Here is a 23356-nt window from a genome sequence, read left to right as displayed (position 1 = left end):
CTTTCATAAAGATTTATCATATTCAGAGATTTGCTGAATAAAACTCCCAGTGGTTGTCATTTAAACTTTCTTAATGTTGTCTTGCTCCTCTGTTAGATTTAGGCTGTAAAATTCTCTGTGTGTAGTCTCATGTTTTTTGGGGGGCTGTTCTGAAATTTATTTCATATGACCCTCCAGAGATAAGGAAAAAAACTATTCTCTGTTCAGAATGATATTTTAGTCCCATGTCAACAATAGCAAATTTCTTGTCAGAGTAGCCAGAATGGCCTCCTATGCCCCAGTGGTGTTCAAGGGTCCACAGCTGAGCAAATAAAAATTATGATAACCACAGTGTTTTGAAGAAAGATAGCTATTCTGCATGCTTCTAATTTATGTATGTGTCTGTTAGATATACTGCTACTAAACCAGATTTTCTGCTGGTGTTACACTCTACCATTTAATAACAGTTTTCAAAATCTTAAGTAATTTTTTTTTTTTAATTTGCTACTTAGTCTTGTTCATCCTAATTTACTATGCTAATTCTCACTTGTTTAATCATGAAATTGCTAACTGAAAAAACAGTGAAACCTCTGGAAGTGAAATTACACAATGAGTATTAGGATGAGTATTAAGTTTTGTCTTCTGAACACTTCAGAGATCTTAGTGTATCAGTAAACTGCTTCACTGGATTATAGTGAAAAGTAGAGAAATCCTTGTGAAGCTCTCTCTTTGTCACACTGGCTTCAAAGCCAGCAGGTTAACCAGTGGCAAGGTCATTTTGTTTCAAAATTTCCACACGACTAATTAATGTCCATGAGCAGGCCTGATTTGCATAACGTAAGTTATCTGTGGATGTCCATTGTCAGAGCTGTACTGAAGGTTTTCATTTGCTTCCTTTTGGAAAAAAGATTTACCAGTTTCCATAATAAAACATGTTTGTGACAAAGAGTGTGCCCCATGTTATTAAAACTGGAACTTCTTCTGTACTGTGGAGTTTCCAGCTTGTTGTTCTTCACTGTGTTTTCCTTAAGTCAGTTTATTAATTCTGCTTATAAAATCCTGTTCTGTGCACTTTCATGGAGCTGACATTTTTTATATAATAAATAGCAAGTACGTGGCTTTAAATTAATTGAGCTTGTCTCAGGTGAAAAAACACCAGCATGTCTAACAGTAAGCAGGCTGCTTTCCGTTTCACCAAATTGCTTTGACAACAGTGATCACAAAAGCTAAAAAATGCTAAAAAGGAATATTTAATATGTTAAACTGTGTAGTAGCGAGCAGGGATAAACTTTTTGACTTTGTCTTCACCTAAGTGCAGACCTGTAGGTTATTTGACAGGTAATGTTTCTTCACAGTTATTTGGGAACAGTGTTTTTGGTTGTTTTTCCTCTGGTTTTAACAAGTGTAACCTACAGCTTTGTGGTATAAGTTTCAGAAAATGTTAAGAAATGTAAGGACATAATAGTTCTCATTAAATTCTGTTGCCTTCCAGAGTAAAAAAGTGCTGCCAGTTTTGAAATGGCTGTTTTCAGTGGAGAGTCAAAAGACAGGTTTTTGCTGTTGAGCTCTGTGCCAAAAATGACTTATGTTCTAGCTCCAGGTGCAGGAGTGACACACAAGTTGACTTTGACAGTCCAACTGTGAAGGCCACTGTTTCCTTAGCACATAATTTCTCTCTGGCACTCCAGAGGTAGTTGCTTTTAGTGAGTACAGTCACTGCATCTCTATAATTCCCTTTTGAAAAATATCTTTGTCTGCACGGCAGAAATCCTTGTCTTGTGGACTATTATCAGCTGACATCTCTATTTTGTAAAAACCAATACTGTCAGTCATTTATCCCTGAGAAATGTGAAAATAAGCTCAGAAATAGTAAACTGAATGCAGGTTGTGTGTGTGTATGCTATATAAAAATCTCAAGTACTATAAACTGTAGCATCAAAGTGGCTACAGATTCTTTGGTTTGGGGGAAAAAATCAGCATCATGAAGGATAGAGTTATGGGAAGTGTTCGTAAACCTTTTTTGTTCCAGAGACCATGGTTTAATCAGTGGCGAGACACTACTGAGGTTCTGAGAGAAGCAACAATGTACAGTTGTTATTCTTCCCAGATACACAGAATATGTAGAGGAGTGTTCAAGTTTTATCATTGTGGAGTTAGCTTGACCTAGCAGGGACATGCAAAATGTCCATGTAGCTGTTAGGTAGGAGGACATTCACATGCTCTTTATGTTTGTGATTTAATTTTGTGCAAGCATGTTAAGCTTCCTTCCTTCTCACTTTGAGCTGCTTGACATGAATGTTACATATTTTGAGCTCCTGGTTGTAGGTTTGACAACTATTCAAAATGAATTATACCTAGAGCTATCTTTTTTTCATTTTGCTGTTGTAAAGTTAGAAGTGATTAGCAATCAGCAAGAGACAACTCCTTGTTCAGAGGATGAGATCATAACAAACTGACTATATACTTTTTGCTGTCCAAGCTAAAATTCCATTGGTGGCAGAACTTCCCCTAACATCATGCAAACCAACCCATTAATAAGTTGGCTTAATAGCAAACATTAGAAAAAAAGGCTCTGAAGCTTATCCTGATGAATATAAAATATTTCTGATTACAACACATGCTTTTCATGGTGAAAATACTAGATGAATTTATGTTACCATTGTGTATGTGTTAAAATTAATGTGCAGGAAAATAATGCCTCCTATTTATTTCCATGGAAGCTGCAACAAATACAAAGTGCATAATAACACTATTTGATAGAGCAAATTCTCAGTTATAAAACACCATTTTTAAACACAGTCACCACCATTAGCTAAGCATTTCTGCCAGTGATGAGCAGGAGGCTGCATGCTGTGCTTGTAAAAATCTGCATGGCCATTTAAATGTGGCCTGTGTTTCATATCACAGTCACCGTTGCTGAAATGCACCACCCGCTGCCTTTCTCTGCTCACATCCACTGTTTGGTCTCCATAAGTATTTGGCAAGCATTGCTGAATGTCAGTAGATGCCATTTTTTCCTCATGCAGGAATTCTATGAGACACATTTGTGTCACATACACTTCCATGTCCAACCAAAGCAATAGATGGAGAATATCTCTTAGGCCATCTGACTCAGCCTTTTACCCATATGCTATGCTTTCGTGTTACATATTTCTTCATGCTGATGGACAGTATCATCCAGACACTGTTGAAAATACTCTGACATACACCTGACCAAACAAAGGCTTTTTGCACTTCTATTTTATTATGGGGGAGCACCGTGTTCCTAACCAGCAGTGTCTTCCCAGCCTGCTGATAAAGATGAAAGAATGAAATACTTCTCTCTTTAATTCTCCCGTTTTTAAATGCCTTACTGCAACTTCAACAAAATTAGCAATGATCTCAGTTTATGCACTCATTTGCCAATAGCAGAACTGAAATGGAAAAGAGAAGTTCATTGGCAGAACAGAGGTAGCGTTTAACCTAGGGGTACCATTTACAGAAAAGAAACAAGAACATATATTAGTGCAAAACAGGTAGATAATGAAAACAGTGCAACTATTTAACTGTTCAGTTTAGTGTTTTGTTTTAATGGGAACAAATTTACCTGTCTGCCCTTCTTGCTTACCTTATGTCATCCCTGTACAGAGAGACTGTTGACTAAGGATCCAGTACATGGCCTGTGGAAGAATGTGGAAGAATATATATGTGTTCATATATACACTATGAAAGCAGGAAGGGTAATAAAGAGAGATGGAAGCTGAAGTAAATTCCTACTTAATTAATAATAAGTCTTTTTAAAACTTCACACAGTGAAGAATGTCACCTTAAATGACATACTTGAAATTAACAACACACGTTGGGTTTCTAGACTGTATTACAGACTTTTGTTGAAATCCTTGTAATCAAGTCTTGATGCATGGTCTGTGAGGGAACTGATGCTGACTTTTGTATTCGGTACTGACTGCCTTTTGCTCCTGTTTTGCTCCTTTGTTGATATATAAATATTTCACTGACTAGTGATTTTTTGCTCTACCAAAAAAAACCAAATCAGTGAAAGAAACTAAAAACAGCAGTAAAAAAGCCCTTGGTTGGAGGAGTGGGAGTGAAACCACTTGTTTTTGTTTCTGGTCTTGAGATGGAAAAAAAGTAATAAATGAGTTGTCCAGAGTTAAAGTGAGATTGTATCCTTATTCCTTTCTTGTTTTATTTTAGAGCAGTGAAAACTGTGCTGTATTAGAGGTATTGCCACCTCAATGTATGATACTCCTTCTTCTCCCATAGGGGCTGCGGATTGTTTTTTCAGATGCTTCCAGGCTCATCTTTAGAATGAGTGCTTCTAGCCATGTGAGAGCTACTCTCCGAATCTATGCAGAGAGTTATGAGAAGGATCCTAGCCAACACAATAAGGAGCCACAGGTAATGTAATAACATTGTAAGAAAACCTGCAAGAATAGACTGTTTACAATTGTATTAAAATCAGGCTCCAGTGGATGCCTTTAGAAGCCTGAACAGCACATGTGTTGTTTTTGTTTTTTTTTTAACCAAGTGTGAAAGGTAGAATGTTCAGAATATTATACCAAAGCTACTAAGTGGTTAGGAAGCATTAGCAGGCCTACTGTGTTTGGTTTGGGAAAGCTGCTTCTTGATCTCGGGAGAGAAATATCAGGAATACAATGAGAAATTGAAGAGTTTCCAATAGTTGTATTGATGCATATTCAAACCGTAAGTGGATATTTTGGAAGTCTGTATCATCAGTTCAGTGAAGATCATCAGTTCAATGAGGAGCACTGAAGCAGAACGTTGAAGGATCAAGAGAAAAGAAATAGGTTCATACATTCATTCAGTCAGTCTAGGCAACTGAAGAAAACCACCACATCCTGAGAAAGCCAATTTTTTGTTTAAATTACAGATATTCGTGGTTAAGTCAAATGCCAGAAAGACAATATCATCTATAGTATCAGGTGTTGCCTTAAATTTGGAGGATATATTGGCTTTATTCATTGGCCTCAACCCTGCCTGGTCACTGTGGACCTGCTTGCCACTTATTGGACCCAAACTGTGCAGTGACTCCTCTGTTTGACCTTGGACCTGCCCCATTGCCATGAGCTTGCCTGTTGATCTTGATTGTTCATTGAATCTGCAATTTCTGGGTCTTTTATGCTTCTGTGGGACTGTTGACTTTTTGAGGTAGGACTAGCAGTTTTAGTACATATTTGTGTAAGGCCTGAGATGCCTGAATGCTGGGAAAAAAATATATATTTTTTCCACTCAGGGTTTTAAAGAACAATATTTTAAAAATTAATAAATTTGGGGGCGATTTTCTAGGGATCATTTAGTGAAGACTTCTCAGGGTTGCCTTGCAGTGCAAGCACAATTAGGAATTAGGGATGCCTGAGTCTGAACAGTGTAGGGATTCCTTGTAAGGGAAAGACTCGCAGCTATCTGAGAATTATCTCACATCATAACCAGACTCCTTCCTAGGAAAATAAAAGTTTGAGAGCAGATTTCAGTGAAATCCAGCAGAGACCTAAAACAATTTATAATACAAATTGTAGTTCCACCTCTCAGATTAGTTCCACTGAAACACTGTCATGTTGTGAAATAAACAAAAGAGGACTAAGTATTTCTCCTGGAAGAGTGGATAAGCATTTAGTTTGCAAGACTTTAAAACTGTTTTTGAAGTCTCATGTATTTATGAATGCAGTACAGATGCAAAGTTTCTCCGAACATGAAATCCTTTTGAACCATGCATTGGGTTTTCTTTGCTAGATTTCTACCATAGATTTAATGAGTTTCTTCTATGCTACTCAACAAATGTCTAGCAGATATTCCAGAAATTTTGCTACCTGATTTCCTGCAGATATAATACATTGATTTTCTTCACTCTTTCTTGAAGTATCATAGAATCACTAAGGTTGGAAAGACCTCTAAGGTCATCTAGTCCAACCATCCAGCTATCACCATTATCACCCATTAAACCACATCCCTCAGTATAACATTCTGAATGTTTCTTGAACACCTCCAGGGGCAGTGACTCCACCACCTCCCTGGGCAGTCTATTCTGTGCTTGTGGTCAAGAGTGCTTGACCACTCTTTTAGAGAAGCTATTTTTCCCAGTATTCAACCTGAACCCCCCCTGGAACTACTTGAGGTCATTCCCTCTACTCTTATTGCTAGTTGCATGAGAGAAGAGACTGACCCCCACCTCACCACAGCCTCCTTTCAGGTAGCTGTGGAGAGCAGTAAGGTCTCCTCTGAGCCTCCTCTTCTCTAAACTGAACTATCCCAGTTCCCTCATAAGGCTTGTGCTCCAGATCCCTCACCAGCATTCAGGTGGGAACAGTGAGAGACCTACCACTCCACCCAGACTGTCACAAGTCCATGGAGCAAGGAAATATCCCATGTTTATGGTATACTTTCTGTATCATAAAACAGAAGAAAATTATTTGATGCTAAGACACTCAATGCTTAGTTTCTTCTGCATACTGGACCACCTTTTTAAGTACCTTCTTTTGATTGTTTACATATACAGCCGGAAGTTGAGTGCTTTTGCACTGCCCCATTTCTGCCTGATGACAATACCATTTCATTCTACTTCTGCGGATAAGCATAACTATTCAGTTTTTGTTTTAGTACAACAAACAAGCAAATTAATGAAAATCTTCAAAAATCTATAGAGGAATGAAGAAAATCTTAAAATGAAAGAACAGGGATAGAAATCAAGCTTTGTTCCATCAGTCATTTTCAGGTTTGTGTTAATGTTCTGGGCTGTATCCATAGTCACTGTACTTAGAACCACCTGTATCTGTTGAATGGCAGTGGAGTTAGGAGGTTTTTCAAACTGAAACCTCTGTGATTTTTTTGTATTTTGCCCTCATGTGATTCTAATGTTTCAGTCTCAAGTTTGTTTTGGTTCTCTGATCTTACCACCAGACAATTATCTGTCAAGCTCAAGCACAAGTCTTTTCTTCTTGTTTTTGTAAATTGATCTCACAGATGTCCTTCAGATTTAGAGTGGCTGTCCACAGAGTGTGGCTGAAACTATTCCCATAAGGAGCATAAGTTGTTCTCTGAGTAGGGATGAAATCATCTATGTTCAGTAGAGCTGCACCATCCTGATTGAGTTTGTTTTTCTTCATAAATTTTATAACTTAAAAAATCAAATATTGGGAGTTTGGGAAAACTTCCAAAGAGAAAGAAACCTCTTCTGTTAACTTTTTGTCAATTCTTATTATGAAGTGGGATATGAATTCTGCCATAAAATCAACAAAGTATTTGCTTAATTTTTATAACAACTTGGTATTGTTACTTCTTCAGCCAAGTATAACAATCGTGTATGTGAAATGTCAGAAGGCTGTTCTTAAAAAACTTTTAAGAACGTATATTCTTTTCTCTGTGTTTATTCTTCTAGTAAAGGCAAGGACTCTAGCTAAATACCAAGCATTTTATGTGAATTGCTGGAATTTGCACTTGGAATTGGAACAGACTATGGTTATTCTACTCTGTGTGTAGAATCAGTAGCAATAAACAGAAATGCTTGTCATGTAACAGCATTTCCTTGTAGTTACATATACATTATATATAACTAGTCAGTCTTAGCACTGTTTGCCTTTGTTTTTCCTTCACTGTGGCTGTTCATCATTTGCAGTATCTATCATCCAAATGCACAGTGAAACAGTGATTGTTGCTTAAGAAACTCGAGTAGATTACAAGCAATACTTGTCCAGAAAACAATCTAAACAAAGACATGCAACTATTCTCTGTATCATCAGGGATCAACTACTTGGAGAGCTCTAGTTGTAGGACCTGTTTTGATTTGATAGCCAGCAGAAAACCTAATGCACTTCTAAGTACTATGGGGGTTCCTCAGACTTGTGCCCTTAATTTTGTCACTATGGAACCATTGAAATGAATGGTGCTTGAGTGAGCTCTCTTCATACCTTATTGTACATCAGTTCTATGTATATCTGCATGGATCATAGAGGAAAAGGTGATTTTCAGGTCTTAATTGTTTATTTTCCATCCTAAGTCTTTCTGTAAAAGTAGTCTTATAAGTAGAGAGAAAAAAGACTCTTCAGGAACTTTTCTTCCAATTTGTATGTTGGCCAGACAGTAGCTATTAATGAATAGAAGGGTCTCTCAAATCTTAATTACTATCTTATTTTAGTAGCATCTTAATATAATTAATTGGCTAATACTTTCCAGATAGAACAAATAAATTATAGCTAACTGGCCAATTGGTCAACAACATTAAAATTCAAGAGAAAGTAGTAAAATATGCTAATAACTAGAAGTCCAAGGCCACTGATAAATGTGACTAGCAGTGACTACTAACCACTCTATAGTCAGCTGAAATAAATGGGCAGAAGCAACTTCGTGATAACTTGGGAGCTTAAGGATATTTGCTGTCTTTCCATGACTAATTCAGTTCTTCCTAATGAGGAGCGATTAATGATAAATGACTGTCATGTCCTATGCCAAGGACGTTATTGCTGTGAGCAGTTTTAAATCGCAGTGTATAGTGGCGTCGCTGTCTGCTTCTATGTGGGCTTAAACAGAGTATTTGAAACGATGCCCAGCTCTTTTCTACAACTGGAACATTCCTCTTAAAAAGGGAGTAGCAAATTTGCTGCTTCTTATTGTTGGTGATGCACCTCATTGCTGTGTATTACTGAGAAAGTTGCTTTCTAGATAGCTTGGAAGACATTCTTAAAAAATGACGTATTTGGCTTCTAACATCCAAGCAGGCATCTGGTGAGCAACTTCAGGAAGTTATTGCTTTATAACAAACAACAAACTTCTGTGTAAAGTTTTAGACTTTGTGCTTAGAAATTCATCTTTGTATACATTTAATAGAATTGTTTGGCTGTGCTAAATCAAAACACAGATTGAAAATCTAGAGATGATAGGTTGTATAGGCCCAAAGTAGTAAAACAAGATTTTTTTGACCTTTCAGTTCTTTTATAGCTTCGTTTTATAGATCAACTTACTCCCTGTTTATGGATTGCAGCAGATGGTTCCTATCTGCCTGTCCCTTGTCGAGCCACCTGGACACATTATTGAACTTGGATAAGATTCAAGCATGAAGATTCATGTACAAAGATCAAAAATGAAATGATTCGTTATGCAGAGTTGTTTTTAATTGTTTCATTTATAAAAATGGTGTTCCCTTCAATCACATGGTTTTACTGCTGTTGCAGGCTAAACAGTCTGGGAGTGGTGTAGTGCATAATCTGAATTACTCTGCGTATGAACTAATCAGCTCTGTTTACAATATTTTATTATTCATTATCTGAATTGCACTAGAGATAAATAGGTGTTGTAGACCCTTCAATCTGTATGATACAGTGAATCACAAATGAAGCAATGGCTTTTGCTGAAGATTGATAGGTGTTTGTTAGCTAAAGAATCACTGTAGTAGCAGCAACTACACAAGAGTTATTTCATTGTGCTTTTGTCCAGAAAATCAAACCAATTAAAAAATGTAATTGGAATCAAAAGTGTCTTCATCATCCAAAACTGAATTTCTGAAAGAAAATTTGAATGTCAGTAGAGAAAATTTTTTTGGGGTGGACCATGGAATGTATATAAAAGGATTAAGATGATATATAATTATACATATGTAAAGATTGTATGAAGGGATTGTTTCTCTCTTGCAAGTATGACTTTGTGCAAGAGCAGGGAACTGGAATCAATAACATGTGAATCCTTTTCCCCAGTATCATTTAATAGAGATAAAATTAAAAGTTTCTATATGGTTCTGTCAAAATACTGTTAACAACCTCTAACCATGAGTGCAGTTTATTAGAGTTACGGTTTCTCTGTTATTTTTCGAAACACTGGATCTTTTAACATGGCTCTTGCTGGATGTTGATATGTGATTTGAAGAGTTTATATTAAGTCTTACCTTTACTACTTTAATTCATAAGTTTTTCTTTGAAGGCTTGTGGAATAAGGATATTTATATCTATTTGATTGCACTATGGTATAATACATTATATGCATGCTACTCAGGTAATTTGGCTTCCAGATCTGCCAAAAGCCTTCCAGTGAACAGATTTCAAATCAGTTGGAACTAGAAGGAGTAGGTTTTTTTTTTTTGTTATGTTGGAAAAATATATCGTGGCAGTAATTATGAAATATTTTGTGAGTCAAGAAAATGAGTTAGCTTAACTTAAGTTTCAATCTGGACTATTCTAAATACTAGAAAAGAATTAATCTTTTGACAAGAGAGATTTCCTAACACCACCTAATTTTCATTTTCCTCTTGTATTTTTCACCCTTTGCACAGGTTGTCTTCCACTGACAGCAGAACAGCTGTCCTCCTGACTCTTACTATCATTTTATTTGAGTTTGCAAAGAGTAGTTAGTAGTTAGACACAGATAGCGAGGTGGCAGAGATATCAATTTCCTTTTCACCTCAGCAAACGTGTTGCATCATTATAATGAATCATTATTATAACATGGCCAGTTCTGTAAATGCTACAGACCCAGGTTGTTCCACTATTAACCAGGTTATCCACATGGCTTAAGATTTTCTAGGACCAGTGACGGCAGCATAAACTTTTCCAGAGACTCCTGCTTTTTTGAAATGCAGGATCTGACAGTGATATGTCCGCTGGGCAGGCACATTGAGCTGAGCTGTGTGTTTAGCTCTTTATATATATATCAGCCCTGCAGAAGATCTGGTGTGGTGATGTCTGCTTGTTAATTCAGGCAAAGTCATGCCTGAATCTTCAAGGCTTATCGTTATTAATAAAACAGTAATAACACCACCTAGCAAGTACAGCTTTTGGTGACTTCAATCTACAAGCATGTTTTTCTCAAAGCTATCTCAAGGATCTGGAAAACTACTTCAATTGACACTAAATATGAAGGACCAGCAGCTGAAGAGGTAGAATTTTGGATTTGACTGCAGCTTTTAGAAAGGGAAAACGCAAAGATGGAAAACACTTGGCATATCTCCTGTCATGGCAGAGTTCCAAATATTGAACTGCAGTCCTTCTTTGACAACTTCATGCTGTGCTGAGTTGTTTATCTTTCTTTAATTTGAACAATTGTTCTAGGAAAGTGAATTGTGCTGAAATATGTGCTATGCCAGCTCTGCTTAGAAATCAGTAGCATTATAATTTCAGAATATTTGTTCTGAAATAATTATTGTCCAAGGGGTGATCTTTGTGTCAGTAATTCAGGTGCCTACATGCCCCATATACCGTAAATCACATAAAGGCTTAGCTGATGGATGGTGCCCCAGCAGTACATTCTTTCAGTGACTAATTCAGATGGCTTTCTGTTGCCCCTCTCTGTGGTCCCAGAGCACAGGGAGCAATTGGGTTAGTGCTTAGTGTTTTACAAGTAATGATATGTACATGAATAACTGACCCCGTGTTTTGAGTGTTGTACCTTGTTCATTCACTTGGGTACATTTACAGCTGAGAGACCAAAATTATGCTGGTGAACTTGTTGCTGTATGCAAAATGCAGATAAATACAGTAAGAGAAGACAGAGCAACAACATGAGAACTCTGAGAGAATAGTAGTTACTTGTGATCAGTAGAATGGTTTGTGTCCTATTGATGTTATTGCTATTCTCTGAGTGTTTTCAGATTTGTCTGTCCTAGATAAGTTCTGAGAATTTCTTTCCACTGATAAAACTGATGGGGCAGCTTGTTTTTGAGACTTAGAGTGGACTGAGAAATGTCAGCTTAACACCTATGGAAAATGAGTGTGCTCAAATTATGTAAAACTTACCCACATTTCATTTGGCGTATTCAGCTCTTCGTCTCTTCATCCTTGTTCTGCTCTGCTTTTGCCATTTTAAAAATAATGCTGTTTTTTAACATCTGCAAGATGAAGAAAGTGTAGTTGAGGCAAATGAGAGGAAAGAACTAATTGAGTTTTTATCTGTTAACTAGTATGATTGTAAGCAGCAGAATATTTTAATGGTAATTGGAACCATTTGGCTGAAGAGCAGCAGCTAAGATATTTTCGTAAATGGGTGTCACATGATTGGATTTTGTTTTTTGTTGAAAGCACTGAGTAGTGCTTTGTTTGTTTCGGTGTTTTTTTTTCCCCAGTGTGCATTTGTTTAAGAAACGAATCACAGAATCACAGAATGGCCTGGGTTGGAAGGGACCTCGCGGATCATGAATCTCCAGCGCCCCTGCCACATGCAGGGCCACCAAGCTCTCCATTTAATACTAGATCAGGCTGCCCAGGACCCCATCCCTGGGGGACACGGCTCATTACTGGCCTCCACCCAGACATGGAGCCATTAATCACTACCCTCTGTCTGTGGCCTTTCAACCAGTTTCTTATCCATCAAGTGTCCACCAATCAAATCCACATCCCTTCAATTTGGATATAAGGATGTGATGGGGAACCATGTCAAAGGCTTTGCTCAATGTAAATGACATCAGTCACCTTCTCTTTGTCCACTGATGCCACCACTCCATCATAGTAGGCCAACAGATTGGTTAAGCATGACCTTCCCCTGGTGAAGCCGTGCTGGCTGTGTTGGATCACATGCTCATTCCTCATGTGATCAAGCATGTTGTCCAGGAGGATCTGTTCCATGATCTTCCCAGGCACAGAGGTGAGACTCACCAGACTGTAGTTCCTTAGGTCCTTCTTGCTCCCCTTCTTGTAAATGGGAGTGACGTGACCCTTCCTCCAGTCATCCAGGACCTCACCTGACAGCCACAACTTTCCAAATATGATGGAGAGCAGCTTGGCAACCACCTCAGCCAGCTCCTTCAGAACCCTGGGATGCACTCCATCTGGCCCCATAGATCTGTACACATTCTGTCTCATGAGGCAATCTCAGACTTGCTCTGCCTTTACAGTGAGGGCGGATTTACCACCCCAGTCCCCACCAAGGGGTTTAGGGATGCAGGACTCAGGGACGTGAGAAACATTAGAATCCTGGCTGCCACTGAAGACTGAGGCAAAGAACTCATTCAGTACCTCAGCCTTCTCTTCATCCATTGAAGCCAGTTCTCCTTTTCCATTTACTGAAGGAAGTACAGCATTTTGGCCTGTCTCTTCTGGCTAATGTACCTGTAGAATGTCCTCCTATTGTTTTTCACATCCCTTGCCAAGTTCAGTCCACTTGCGCCTTGGCTTTCCTGGTCCCATGTCTGCGAATCCAGGCAGCATCCCTGTATTCTTCCCAGGTGACACGCTCTTGTTTCCAGAGCTTGTACGCACCTTTCTTTGCCCTCAGTATGGCCAGCAGGTCCTTGCCGAGCCTTGCTGGTTCCCTATCTCCTCTGCCTGCTTTCTTATTCAGAGGGACAGAGGGCTTTTGTGCTCTCAGAAGGGCATCCTTGAAGAGTAGCCAGCTCTCCTCAACATCTTTAAGGACAGCATGCCGGGGATCTTGGCCAACAGTCCACTGAACAGCTTAAAGTTCGCTCTTTCAAAGCCCAGGGTCCTGATGCCACTCTTCGCCAGGCCCACACTCCTTGAGATCATGAACTTGATCAGGGCATGGCCACTGCAGCCCAAGCTGCCTCCAAACTTAACAGCTTTAATGATCTCCTCCACATTGGTGAGCAGGAGGTACAGCAGCTCTTCACGTCTGGTCAGTCTTTCCAATACCTGGACCAGAAAGTTATCATCAAGGGTTTCCAGGAGCCTCCTGGACCTCTTGCATCTCGCTGTGTGGTCTTTCCAACAGAGTAAAGCTAGATCAGTAAGGATTTTTTTTTTTTAATTTTCCTGTACTTTTTAGAATAGACAGATCAGAGTGTTCTCAAGGAGGTGACAGAGGAAGTTCAGATGTTTTATTCTTGTTTCACTTCTCCTTACTCCACGGCGTGGGATGGAAGGAATGATAAGTCCTTGTAAATTGGCACATTTTACTTCTTACTTCAGCAACATTTTCTCACGACATGAATCTGTACTCCATATATTAATTTCCTCTATGCACATTTTATTTCATTGGGCTTGTATTCGATTTCAATCATAATTCAGTTCAGTGGTATCTGCAAATCTGGAGTTTTTTGAACAGTGATGTATCAGACTGCTTACACTTGTACATAACTTAGTTTAATCACCAACCCGTTTGTTGCCAATGAAATGCAAAATGTTGCTTCATGACTTTGCTTGCAAAGTTGTTTTGTCTCCTCACAATTTCATTTAACAGTCTGACCGTTTGTGCAGGTAAAGCAAATACTACTGTCAGAAACTGCTGTGTGACTGAAATGGATTTAAAGAACTGGTTACATTAAGCTTCTGAAAAGAAATCTGTGAAGTTAAGCTGTTTAGAGTCACTGTTTTATTTGCTTTTCAAACTTGACAGATTTAAGGCTGGAATATAGTTTGAGACAAAAGAATAACTTTTGAGAATCAGAAAATTAGAATATTACTTTTGCAGTGAAATATATAGTTTTCTGAAAATCAAGTTTTTTGCATAAAACTCATCTTCTGTCAGGTCATCTTTCCATCTAATATAATTAACCGGGAGAAGATTATTACTTGAAAAATCATATTTTACTTTGTTTTCGTATGGTTCTATCTTAGCAGTTATCTGCACTCACCAATCTGAACAGTTTCATATGTGGAGCCACTTCGTACAGTCAGCAGCCCTGAATTTCAGAACTGTTGCTTGTTTTCTTGCTTTTATCCTAGTTAGTACATCACTCATCAGAACAGAAATAATTATACCGAGGTGATCTCTAAACTGTTTCATACAGAAGATTTTACAAGAGCTGCTCTATTCCTGTTACACTGAGACATTATTACTGTGGTGTATTTACTGGTTTCTCTTTGAAGCATAGTGCAGGTATAATGAATGTGAAACTTCACAAAACTTGCTTGGCACGACACTGCTATCAAGTACACGACATGGCATAAGTGCATCAACTCTTTAATGATTATTTAATGGTTTGCTACTATTACACAGAATCAGAAAATCACTACTATGGTAGAAGAGGAATTTAAATAACGTGTCTCTTGATATTTCTGCTGTATGTAATTCATTTCATTTCTTCCTCTTCAGGCTGTGCTGAGTCCTCTTATAGCGATCGCACTGAAAATATCTCAGATCCATGAGAGGACGGGGAGAAAGGGACCCACTGTCATCACCTGAAGCTGTGGAGGATTGTTAAAACAGAGCCAAAAGAGAAACAGCAAGGAAGAGACAGGACTTTGCTGAAACATGTTAGATGTTTGTGCCTTATATGGTTTAAAAACTTTTCTTGGGGATAGAGGGAGGTGGAATGAAAAATTCAATGTCATGTCAAGCATATTCAGTTACATTGATCTCCAAAGACAGTAGTGTATTGACTTCTTTGTTTTACCTGTAATATCTTTATTTCAGATAACGATATAATCACAGAAAAAGTCCTTAACTCCTAAATGTTGCCAGCGATGTGACAGAAAAGGCAAACTGCTTATTTTTGAGTACTATGATAGCAGTTGAGAAATTTTGGTTATGGAGAGAGGGGAAGAAGCTGCAAAGCAAAGACATGTTTGGGATCCTTGTATCCTTATTGTTGGTTTACAGAGACGTATGCAGAACATGTCTGGGGCCTAAGGGCTCTGTGCTCAGCTTTGTGAAGCGTGCATTTTCTCATCTGACATCACTTCTCCAATCTCTCGTGTTGCTCCCAAATACATGCTGGCAGCAGTGTTGTATACACACTTGCACATGCTCTCAAAGAAAGTGTCATCCCATATTTTTTTAACCCTGCTTTTAAAGCATATCAGTCCTACTTGTGCCTTTGCGTTTTCTTGATTTTTGACTTTTGAGGCAGTTGTGCTGTAGAAGCTGATTGTGTCCTTGCAGCAATATGTTGGGTATAGAATCTTGGCTGTCTTTTGTGATATTCCTTATGCCAGAAGATGAAGCTGGTGCTTATTATGTTTGAAAGACAATTGCTTCAAGTTCAGCAATTTTACAGAAAGAAGTTATGATGGAAATTCTTAAAGTCTTTGCAATAGTCATGTTCCACTTAGCACAAAGTGGCTAGTGAGGTGTGTAGTGAAGAGGAAATGTAAACAAACACAAATAACTTGTATCATTCAGCAGCTGGACTCAGCTTTTGTTAGTTCTTTTCTTACAGTGGATCATGAAGTAAAAAGTTAGGGAGTGCCAAGAGTGAAGAGATGACCTGTTATCTGTTATCTGAATCTGAGAAGGACATCTGGGGATATAGACATCAGCATTTTTCTGCTTGTGAAATGATAACTGCAGTTCTAGCTACACGCAAAGACTTTATGCATGTGACTTGTTTGAAAGCTTTGCTTCCTTGGGAACAGTGTGGTCACTTGTATGATTTCTTAAGGTGGCTTTGTTCCACCTGTCTTTCCGCAGTGTGTTTCATTTCATTGTGGCTCTCAAATCTAATGCAATTTATATAACATTGCAGCAAAAGAAACCGGTTTTGATTTCTTTCAACACTTCTGTCAAATAAATTCTATGACACTGAGTACACAGTAAAGAGAAATGCTATATTTCTGTCTTGTTGGCAAGACACACTGCACTTTCAAGCTTCCTAATAAAACTGCTTTTCATACAGTTACACTGTCTTCATGATTGACTCTAAACAGATGAGCACTCAGAGATGGGGCCCCTCTGCCTCTATTGTTGGTTCACGGTTTTATCAGGTCTGGAAATTGTAACGGTTGTTCAGCTGCAATTGTGCTAGCATTTATTTGGACAGTCATTTTCTCTCTCAGAACATGATATTTTTGAGTATCCGTCACTAATTAGCAAACAAGTTTGCAAAATGGAAAGAGAGAGATAAAGGAAATAAAGGGAGCACAGTCTAAGAAGGATAGATGCACTTATGTATTGTATTAAAGAAAACTGCCCATAATCTCATGTGCCTATTGACAATATATGAACTGTGGTGATAATTTTACAGTCGAAGTATAGTCTGTATTAGGCGCTGTGAGGCCCATTTTGGAGCAGTATGGAATGATGACTGACAACTCACTTAAGCAGTTTACAAAAGCACAGTAATTGAGACTGAATTATTGAAAACAATGAGAGCATAATGCCCATGTGATTAGAAACAGCAGATTGTTTTGAGTAGTCTCAAGGAGGGAGCGTGGTTTTTATATGCAAACTGCTTACATCTGCTCTCCAGCATCATGTGGTCTGAGCTAACTCATAAAATAAGAGGAAATTGCCTCCTAGCACAGCCAAATGGTTACTACGTTTTCCCTTTGGAGTGGTGTCCTTCTAAAAGAGAATTAGCGGGAGCATGAGAAGCTCGCTGTGTTCACAGACAGCTTGGATGGCAGCAGTGCTCACAAGAATTACAGGATCACATATCATTAGGGCTGAGAGGGACAGTCTAGCCCATCAGGACAATGGTCAAAGAATCATAAGATCATAGAATTGTTGAAGTTGGAAGGGACCATTAAAAGTTACCTAGACCAACTCCCCTGCAATGAACAGGGACATCCACAGCTAGATCAGGTGCTTAGGGTCCCGTCCAGTCTGACCTTGAGTATTTCCAGGGATGGGGCATCCGCCACCTCTCTGGGTAACCTGTTCCAGTGCCTATCATCTGTACTGAAAAAATCTTTTTCCTTATATCCAATCTAAATCTTTTAGTTTGAAACTATTTTCCCTTGTCCTGTCACCACAGACCTTAATACAGAGTCTGTCCCCTTCTTTCCTGTAGTCAGTCCCCTTTAGATAACTTGAAAGGCAGCTCTCAGATCTCCCCAGAGCCTTCTCTTCTCCAGGCTGAACAGCCTCAGCTCTCTCAGCCTGTCCTCACAAGAGAGGTGTTCCACCCCTTGGATCATTTTTGTCACCCTTTTCTGAATGTTCTCTAGCAGGTCCATGCCTCTCCTGTCCTGAGGACTCTACATCTCAACAGTGCAGAGTAGAGAGGCAGGATCACCTCCCTTGACTTGCTGGCCATGCCTCTTTTGATGCAGCCCAGGACGCAGTTGTCCTTCTGGGCTGCGAGGGCACAGTGCTGGCTGTTCAGTTTTGTTCTCCCTAGTTCAAGAAAGATTGAGGACAACTGGAAAGGTCAGCTGAGGTCTGTAGATGTGGTTAGGGACCTGGGTAATCTCCCTTGTAAGGAGAGGCTGAGAGTGTGGAGTGTTCAGCCTGGGGAAGGGAAGACTTAGAGGTGATCTTATCAATGCTTTTGAATATCTAGAGGGTGGATGCCAAGTGGATGGGGCCATGATCTTTTGAGCAGTGCCCAGTGACAGAACAAGGGGCAACGGACACAAGGAAGCTCCATCTGAAAACAAGAATGAACTTTAATAGTGACAGAGCATTGGAACAGGGTGCCCACACAGGCTGTGGAGTCTCTCTGGAGATACTCAAAACCCTCTTCAATCCCACCATTGTCCAACCTACTGTAGGGACGCCTTAGCATGGCGTTGCACTAGGTGATCTCCAGAGGTCCCTTCCAACTCTGCCCTTCCAATCATGGATTCTGTGATTCTGTGACATATTTCTTGTTATCTGAAATTATTTACTACAGTGGCCTGGATGCAAGTTTTCTTCTGTGATTTTGCAAAAGGAAGGAAGGAAGCATGTGACAAAGGATGAGTCCAAGCTTGTCCTCTTTCCAGTACTTTCAGTCCCATTTTTATTCCTCACAGCTCTTAAATAAGAGCAATTCAAAAAGCAGCTGCTTAAATAACAGCAAATCTAAAAGCTCTGCTTTTAGAGAGCTTGGAGAGGGGCCTGAGCAGCTTTTTCCACCATGCTAGTTCTCTCTGAGGAGTTGCACACCTAACCAGGATTGTCTGTTTAGCAGTTAGAAAGTGTAGCAACTCCTAAGGTTTTGTACTGTGTACTTTCCTTTAACTGCTGGCACCTTGTATCATACAAGTGAATGCATGGCATTGGTTTTAAATCAAAATTTATTCACAAATTCAGTAGTAAATTACCAAGTACTAGTACTTCAGAACAAAACAAGTAGCTTACAATATATGCTACAAAAATACTCAGTTACTACAAATGTTACAAATTCCAGACAAAAGCTGGTGAATTAGTAGGTTTCCCAAGTCAGCTATTGTTATAAAACCACAAATGAGGACTTTCAGCCAAAACTTGTGAGACACAAGACGTTTAGGACTGGTAACAGCATGAAACTCCTTAAAATCATAGAATGTTTTGAGTTATAAGGGACTTAATGGATTATCAAGTTCCAAGCCTCCTGCCACAGTCAGGGTTGCCAGCTGTTAGATCAAGTACCAGCTCAGGCTGCCCAGGTCCCATCCAGCCTGGCCTTAAACACCTCCAGGGACGGGGCATCCACAGCCTCTCTGAGCAGCCTGTGCCAGCACCTCATCACATTCTCAGTGAAAAACTTCCCCCTTACATCTAATCCAAACACTGTTTATAACCATTCCCCCTTGTCCTATCATTGTAAAATGTTAAACAGGATTTCCCTCCTGTTTATAATCTTCCTTTAAATACTGAAAGGCCATAAGAAGGTGTCCCCACAGCCTTCTTTTCTCCAGACTGGACAAGCACAGTTCTCCCAGCCTGTCTTTATAGGAGAGGTGCTCCAGCCTTCAGGTCATTTTTGTGGCCTTCCTCTGGACCCTCTCCAACAGTTCCACATCCTATACTGGGTGCCCCAGGCCTGACACAGTACTCCAGATGGGGCCTCACATGGGCAGAGCAGAGGGGTACAATCACCTCCCTTTCCCTGCAGGCCACCCCTCTCTGATGCAACCCAGAATACCACTGGTCTTCTGGGCTACAAACACTCACTGCTGTCTCACGTTTTTCATCTACCAGAACCCCCAAGTTCTTCTCAGCAGGGCTGCTCTCAGGAAATTCTCCCACCATTAGCATCTTTCTCGCAGCATATGAAATGACTCCTGTTGTCAGTGACATCGACTTTTCTAAGATACAACATTTGTTTGCATGTCAAGAGCATTTCTGTGCACGGGAAGCAGAAAAAAAAAAGTAATACTTTTTATGAAAAAACAACTTGTTATGTTTTGCATTTATGGCCAATTAAAAAACCACAATATTAAGCAGTAGGGTTTTTTTTCTTTCCTATTTCGTGCAAATCTTAAAGGATCTGATTTTGTAAGGTAACTTTCCTGCATGCATATTTCCTTACCTGACTGAAGATATCAGACAACAGTGATTAAGTAACAAAGCCCCTGGTGCCTTCTGGGTAGAATTGCTTTAGCATTGAGCTTTAAAGCCGTAGTTGCAATGAAGCTAGCAGATGATTTCCCACTGATTTCTGTTTCCTCAGAGCTGCTTACTGTTACATTTCTTTCAGAAGGATTTGCAGTTACACCGACACTGTAATGGACAGGCTGTCAGAGCAGCAGTGCTCGCACCTAGTGGGAGAGGCAGGGGTTGTCTCTTACCCACTGGGTAAGCACCAGCCTCCAGCGAGTGCCTCCCGCAGGCTGCGCAGTAACAGCAGGGTGTATCTCTCCATGCACCTACCTATGCTCTCCTGACATAGCCGACAGCTTGTTTGCTCTAAGTCCCTTGGTAGCGTTACACAGAGGTGACTATTTCCATGTGAAGAAACACTGTGATCACATTGGGTGGCATTTCCTTAAGCAAATGCTGCAGACCTGTGAATCTCCTTTTTTGAAATGCTGAGCACCTTTCTGCTTTCCCCCTCCAGCTTCCCTCAAATATGAAAACAGACAGTGCTTTTCCTGGGTGGCTCTGACCTGGGTGATGCAGGCCCAGGCAGCACTGACTGACGTCCCTGCCCGGCTGTCCCATGCTCTGTCTGAGGTCCCTTGTCTGCCTGTCTGCTGTCAGCAAGCATTGTCCTGTGCGGGTGCACAAGCATCTGACTCCTGCATGGGGCTCAAGACCTGGCCAGGTAGTTCATATGGTGGGGGCTGCTCTGGCTCGTTAGTCTCACTGACAGGCTCTGTGCTGCTCTCGCTGTACGGAGGTGGTGGAATGTTAATGACTTCTTGCTCTTTTGGTGCAGAGGCCACAGGTAGTGGGAAGGTCTGCTTCTCAGGGTCAGTGCTGTCTTCATAGGATGGCGGGTAGAAATCAGGCCTGAAAGAAAAGCAGCAAACCAAAATGAAGTGCATCATGGTGAAACGTGAATTGTCTCTGAGAGCTTGGTGAGGAGCTATCTGCTGTGTTTCCAAAGTTTAGTTGAGGCTTAAGCTTTATATGGAAACCCAGGCAAGGTTCAAGACGTGCAATACATAAATGCAAAGGAACTGGCATAGCTGGGCTCATTACCCGTGTCTTTCTCCACAAACTTTTATTAAAACAAGAAATTCAGACATGAGAGAGTTCCCATGAAATACACATGGGTGTATTTCAGCAAGTGCAAGAGATAAGTTCGATTTGGAGAAAGAGAGAGATCACTGCCTGAAGTAGCTTATTTATTTAGTATTATGATAATCATTACTTTACACAGTTTTAAATTACACATAGCATATTCCTGCTTGTCTAACCAAAATTTGCGGAATATTGTACACAGAGTGTTTTCAGAATACCCATTGCCAGTGTTTCTGGTGTGGTTTCCACAACAGTCTGTGAAAACCAATCTGTATCCAGTGACCCTGTAAAAAACACTCTCAGCCCCAGCACCAGTCAGTGTAAGAAAATGTCTCTCTGAGCATCAGACTTTGCTCCTAAATAGTGGGAACAATTATGCAATAACACTTTAGCTAGGACCATAGAGGGAGCTGTAGCTCGCTGCATACTTCCTTGAGCAGAGTGGCTAGAATAGCGATATGGGAGCACAGCCTGCAGGGCAAAATCCGTGTGGTCCATTGCAGTGCAACTAGTGATGCTTTGGCAGGATCTTCACTGCTGCCAGCGCGGCTGTACCTGCTCCCTCTATGAATTCATTTGAAGCTTTCTGTGCAACCTGCTATGTTTTCAGGGATATACCTTACCTTACTTGCTGTTTTGTATTGCTTCTGGCTCTTGCATTGCACTTCTGTTCTCACAGTATGCTTAAAGCTAAGCATCTCTCCCTGTCATTCATCGGCAGCAGTTCTGTAGCACGTACCTGTCTATGGTGCTGACACGGAGCTCTGTAAGGCCAGGGTTTCTCGCGAAGATGTTGCTGAGGCCCCCGTATTTCATGGCTTCGTGGACCATGCTCCAGAAAATGCCAGTCACAAGGAGCAGGAGTCCCAGAGCTAACAGGCAGTAAGCAACCAACGTGCTATTCCTGCATCTGCATGCAGAGGAACTTGTGTAGATGCAAAGGATTCCCAGGCAAATGATGGAGAAACTGAGTAAGAGCACAGAAAGACGAACGAGGGAAAAAACAACTTTTTTCATGTTTCCCAGCAGACACAGCACAAAGCTCCCACCCGTTGTTTGTTTACTGTGTGCCTCAGCTGTGCTTCTCATCTTTGTGCAGCACTATTTTATACACATCAGCACTGACTGGCCTTTGGACAATTAAGAGAAACAGACAATTTTAAGATACTCATTAACTCTGTAAGATACTCATAATCTCTTTCGAGATTAATTTGTAATCTGAAACCAGCAAACAAACTTCCTGCACCAGTTTTTTTGCCACTGCTACCTCTGGAGTTCTTACTGAACTGCTGCATTCATCACAATGAACAGTGGCGACACACTTTGCTGGTTGGTGAATGATGACTTCTGTATCTATCTGTCTTAAAAAGAACAACAACAAAAAAGGAACACAAAACACTGTTGAGATGCAGATAAGGGCAGAGGGACTGCCAGGTAACCTATGGCTGATATGATAAACCATGCGAAGTCAGTCAAGTGCTTCCCACCTTTCAGTACCTTCTCAAAATCCCGTCAGGCCATATTTCCTGTCACCTAGTTGTATTTTCTGATATGGGTATTCAGAATTCATGTTCACATATAGTTTCCTGAAACTCATGCTCGCATGTGGTTTCCTTACTGTATGCTCTCAGGTCAGTTATTCTGACAAGGAAATAACCTTCCCACTGTCTGATTACACTCTTGTCAGCATCTGGTATGAGGACATCACTCATTAATATCTCAGGATTGTTGTGCACAACAGCAATTCACAGAAGTACTTGAATACACCAAATCTCCAGAATGCCTCGGATGCAGAAATCTGCCATTTACATTCCACTGAGGTGCCTTGAGCCTCTGATATCTTTCCATGTATCTTCATATGATGTAACCTGGAAAGCAGGTTTCAACTACCTGCTTATTTCTATGGTGCTCTGCCAGGCGGGTCTGCCCTTACCACCATGTGGGCAAAGGCCCACAGCATTCTACCCAGGCAGGTAGTGGGTTAGTTCAAAGTATTCTTGGGCTTGTCACCATCTTTGCCTGCAGACACCAGAAAGACAGATGTCCACAGCTCACATAGAGGCTGCTCCGCATTTCAGTGTGTGTGGATACATGGACAACACTGTTTACAAGTCTTTATCTAAGGGATTCAGCACTGTGTGCTAGTTGCTAAGCTATTTCCTACGGAATA

The 23356-nt window shown here is 40.2% G+C and overlaps 2 protein-coding genes across 2 annotated transcripts in view; one reads left to right on the top strand and one right to left on the bottom strand.

The window, feature by feature from the left end:
• PGM5 (phosphoglucomutase 5) overlaps positions 1–16489 on the top strand; it is a 69713-nt gene extending 53224 nt beyond the window's left edge. Inside the window, exons 10-11 of the mRNA XM_048930966.1 lie at positions 4243–4377; positions 14965–16489. Coding sequence (XP_048786923.1) covers positions 4243–4377; positions 14965–15054 — 225 coding nt within the window. The 3' untranslated portion in view covers positions 15055–16489. The remainder of the gene's footprint in view (positions 1–4242; positions 4378–14964) is intronic.
• Positions 16490–19859: 3370 nt separating this feature from the next.
• On the bottom strand, positions 19860–22272 carry TMEM252 (transmembrane protein 252). Its single transcript, XM_048930967.1, has 2 exons — positions 21926–22272; positions 19860–20952 (listed from the first exon to the last, which is right to left on the bottom strand). Exons 1-2 carry the CDS (start codon positions 22201–22203, stop codon positions 20697–20699), a joined length of 534 nt encoding a protein of 177 aa, XP_048786924.1. The 5' UTR covers positions 22204–22272; the 3' UTR covers positions 19860–20696.
• Positions 22273–23356: the final 1084 nt, after the last annotated feature.

Source organism: Lagopus muta, chromosome Z, assembly GCF_023343835.1.
Source record: "Lagopus muta isolate bLagMut1 chromosome Z, bLagMut1 primary, whole genome shotgun sequence".
Classification (NCBI taxonomy): domain Eukaryota; kingdom Metazoa; phylum Chordata; class Aves; order Galliformes; family Phasianidae; genus Lagopus; species Lagopus muta.
This window is presented reverse-complemented; position numbering and strand designations above follow the sequence as displayed.

Excerpts from the sequence above, each read along its gene's own strand:
- TMEM252 (XM_048930967.1), bottom strand. The coding sequence starts at position 22,203 with ATGAAAAAAGTTGTTTTTTCCCTCGTTCGTCTTTCTGTGCTCTTACTC. Across the intron at positions 20,953-21,925 it reads CGTGTCAGCACCATAGACAG|GCCTGATTTCTACCCGCCAT; the intron begins GTACGTGCTACA and ends CTTTTCTTTCAG.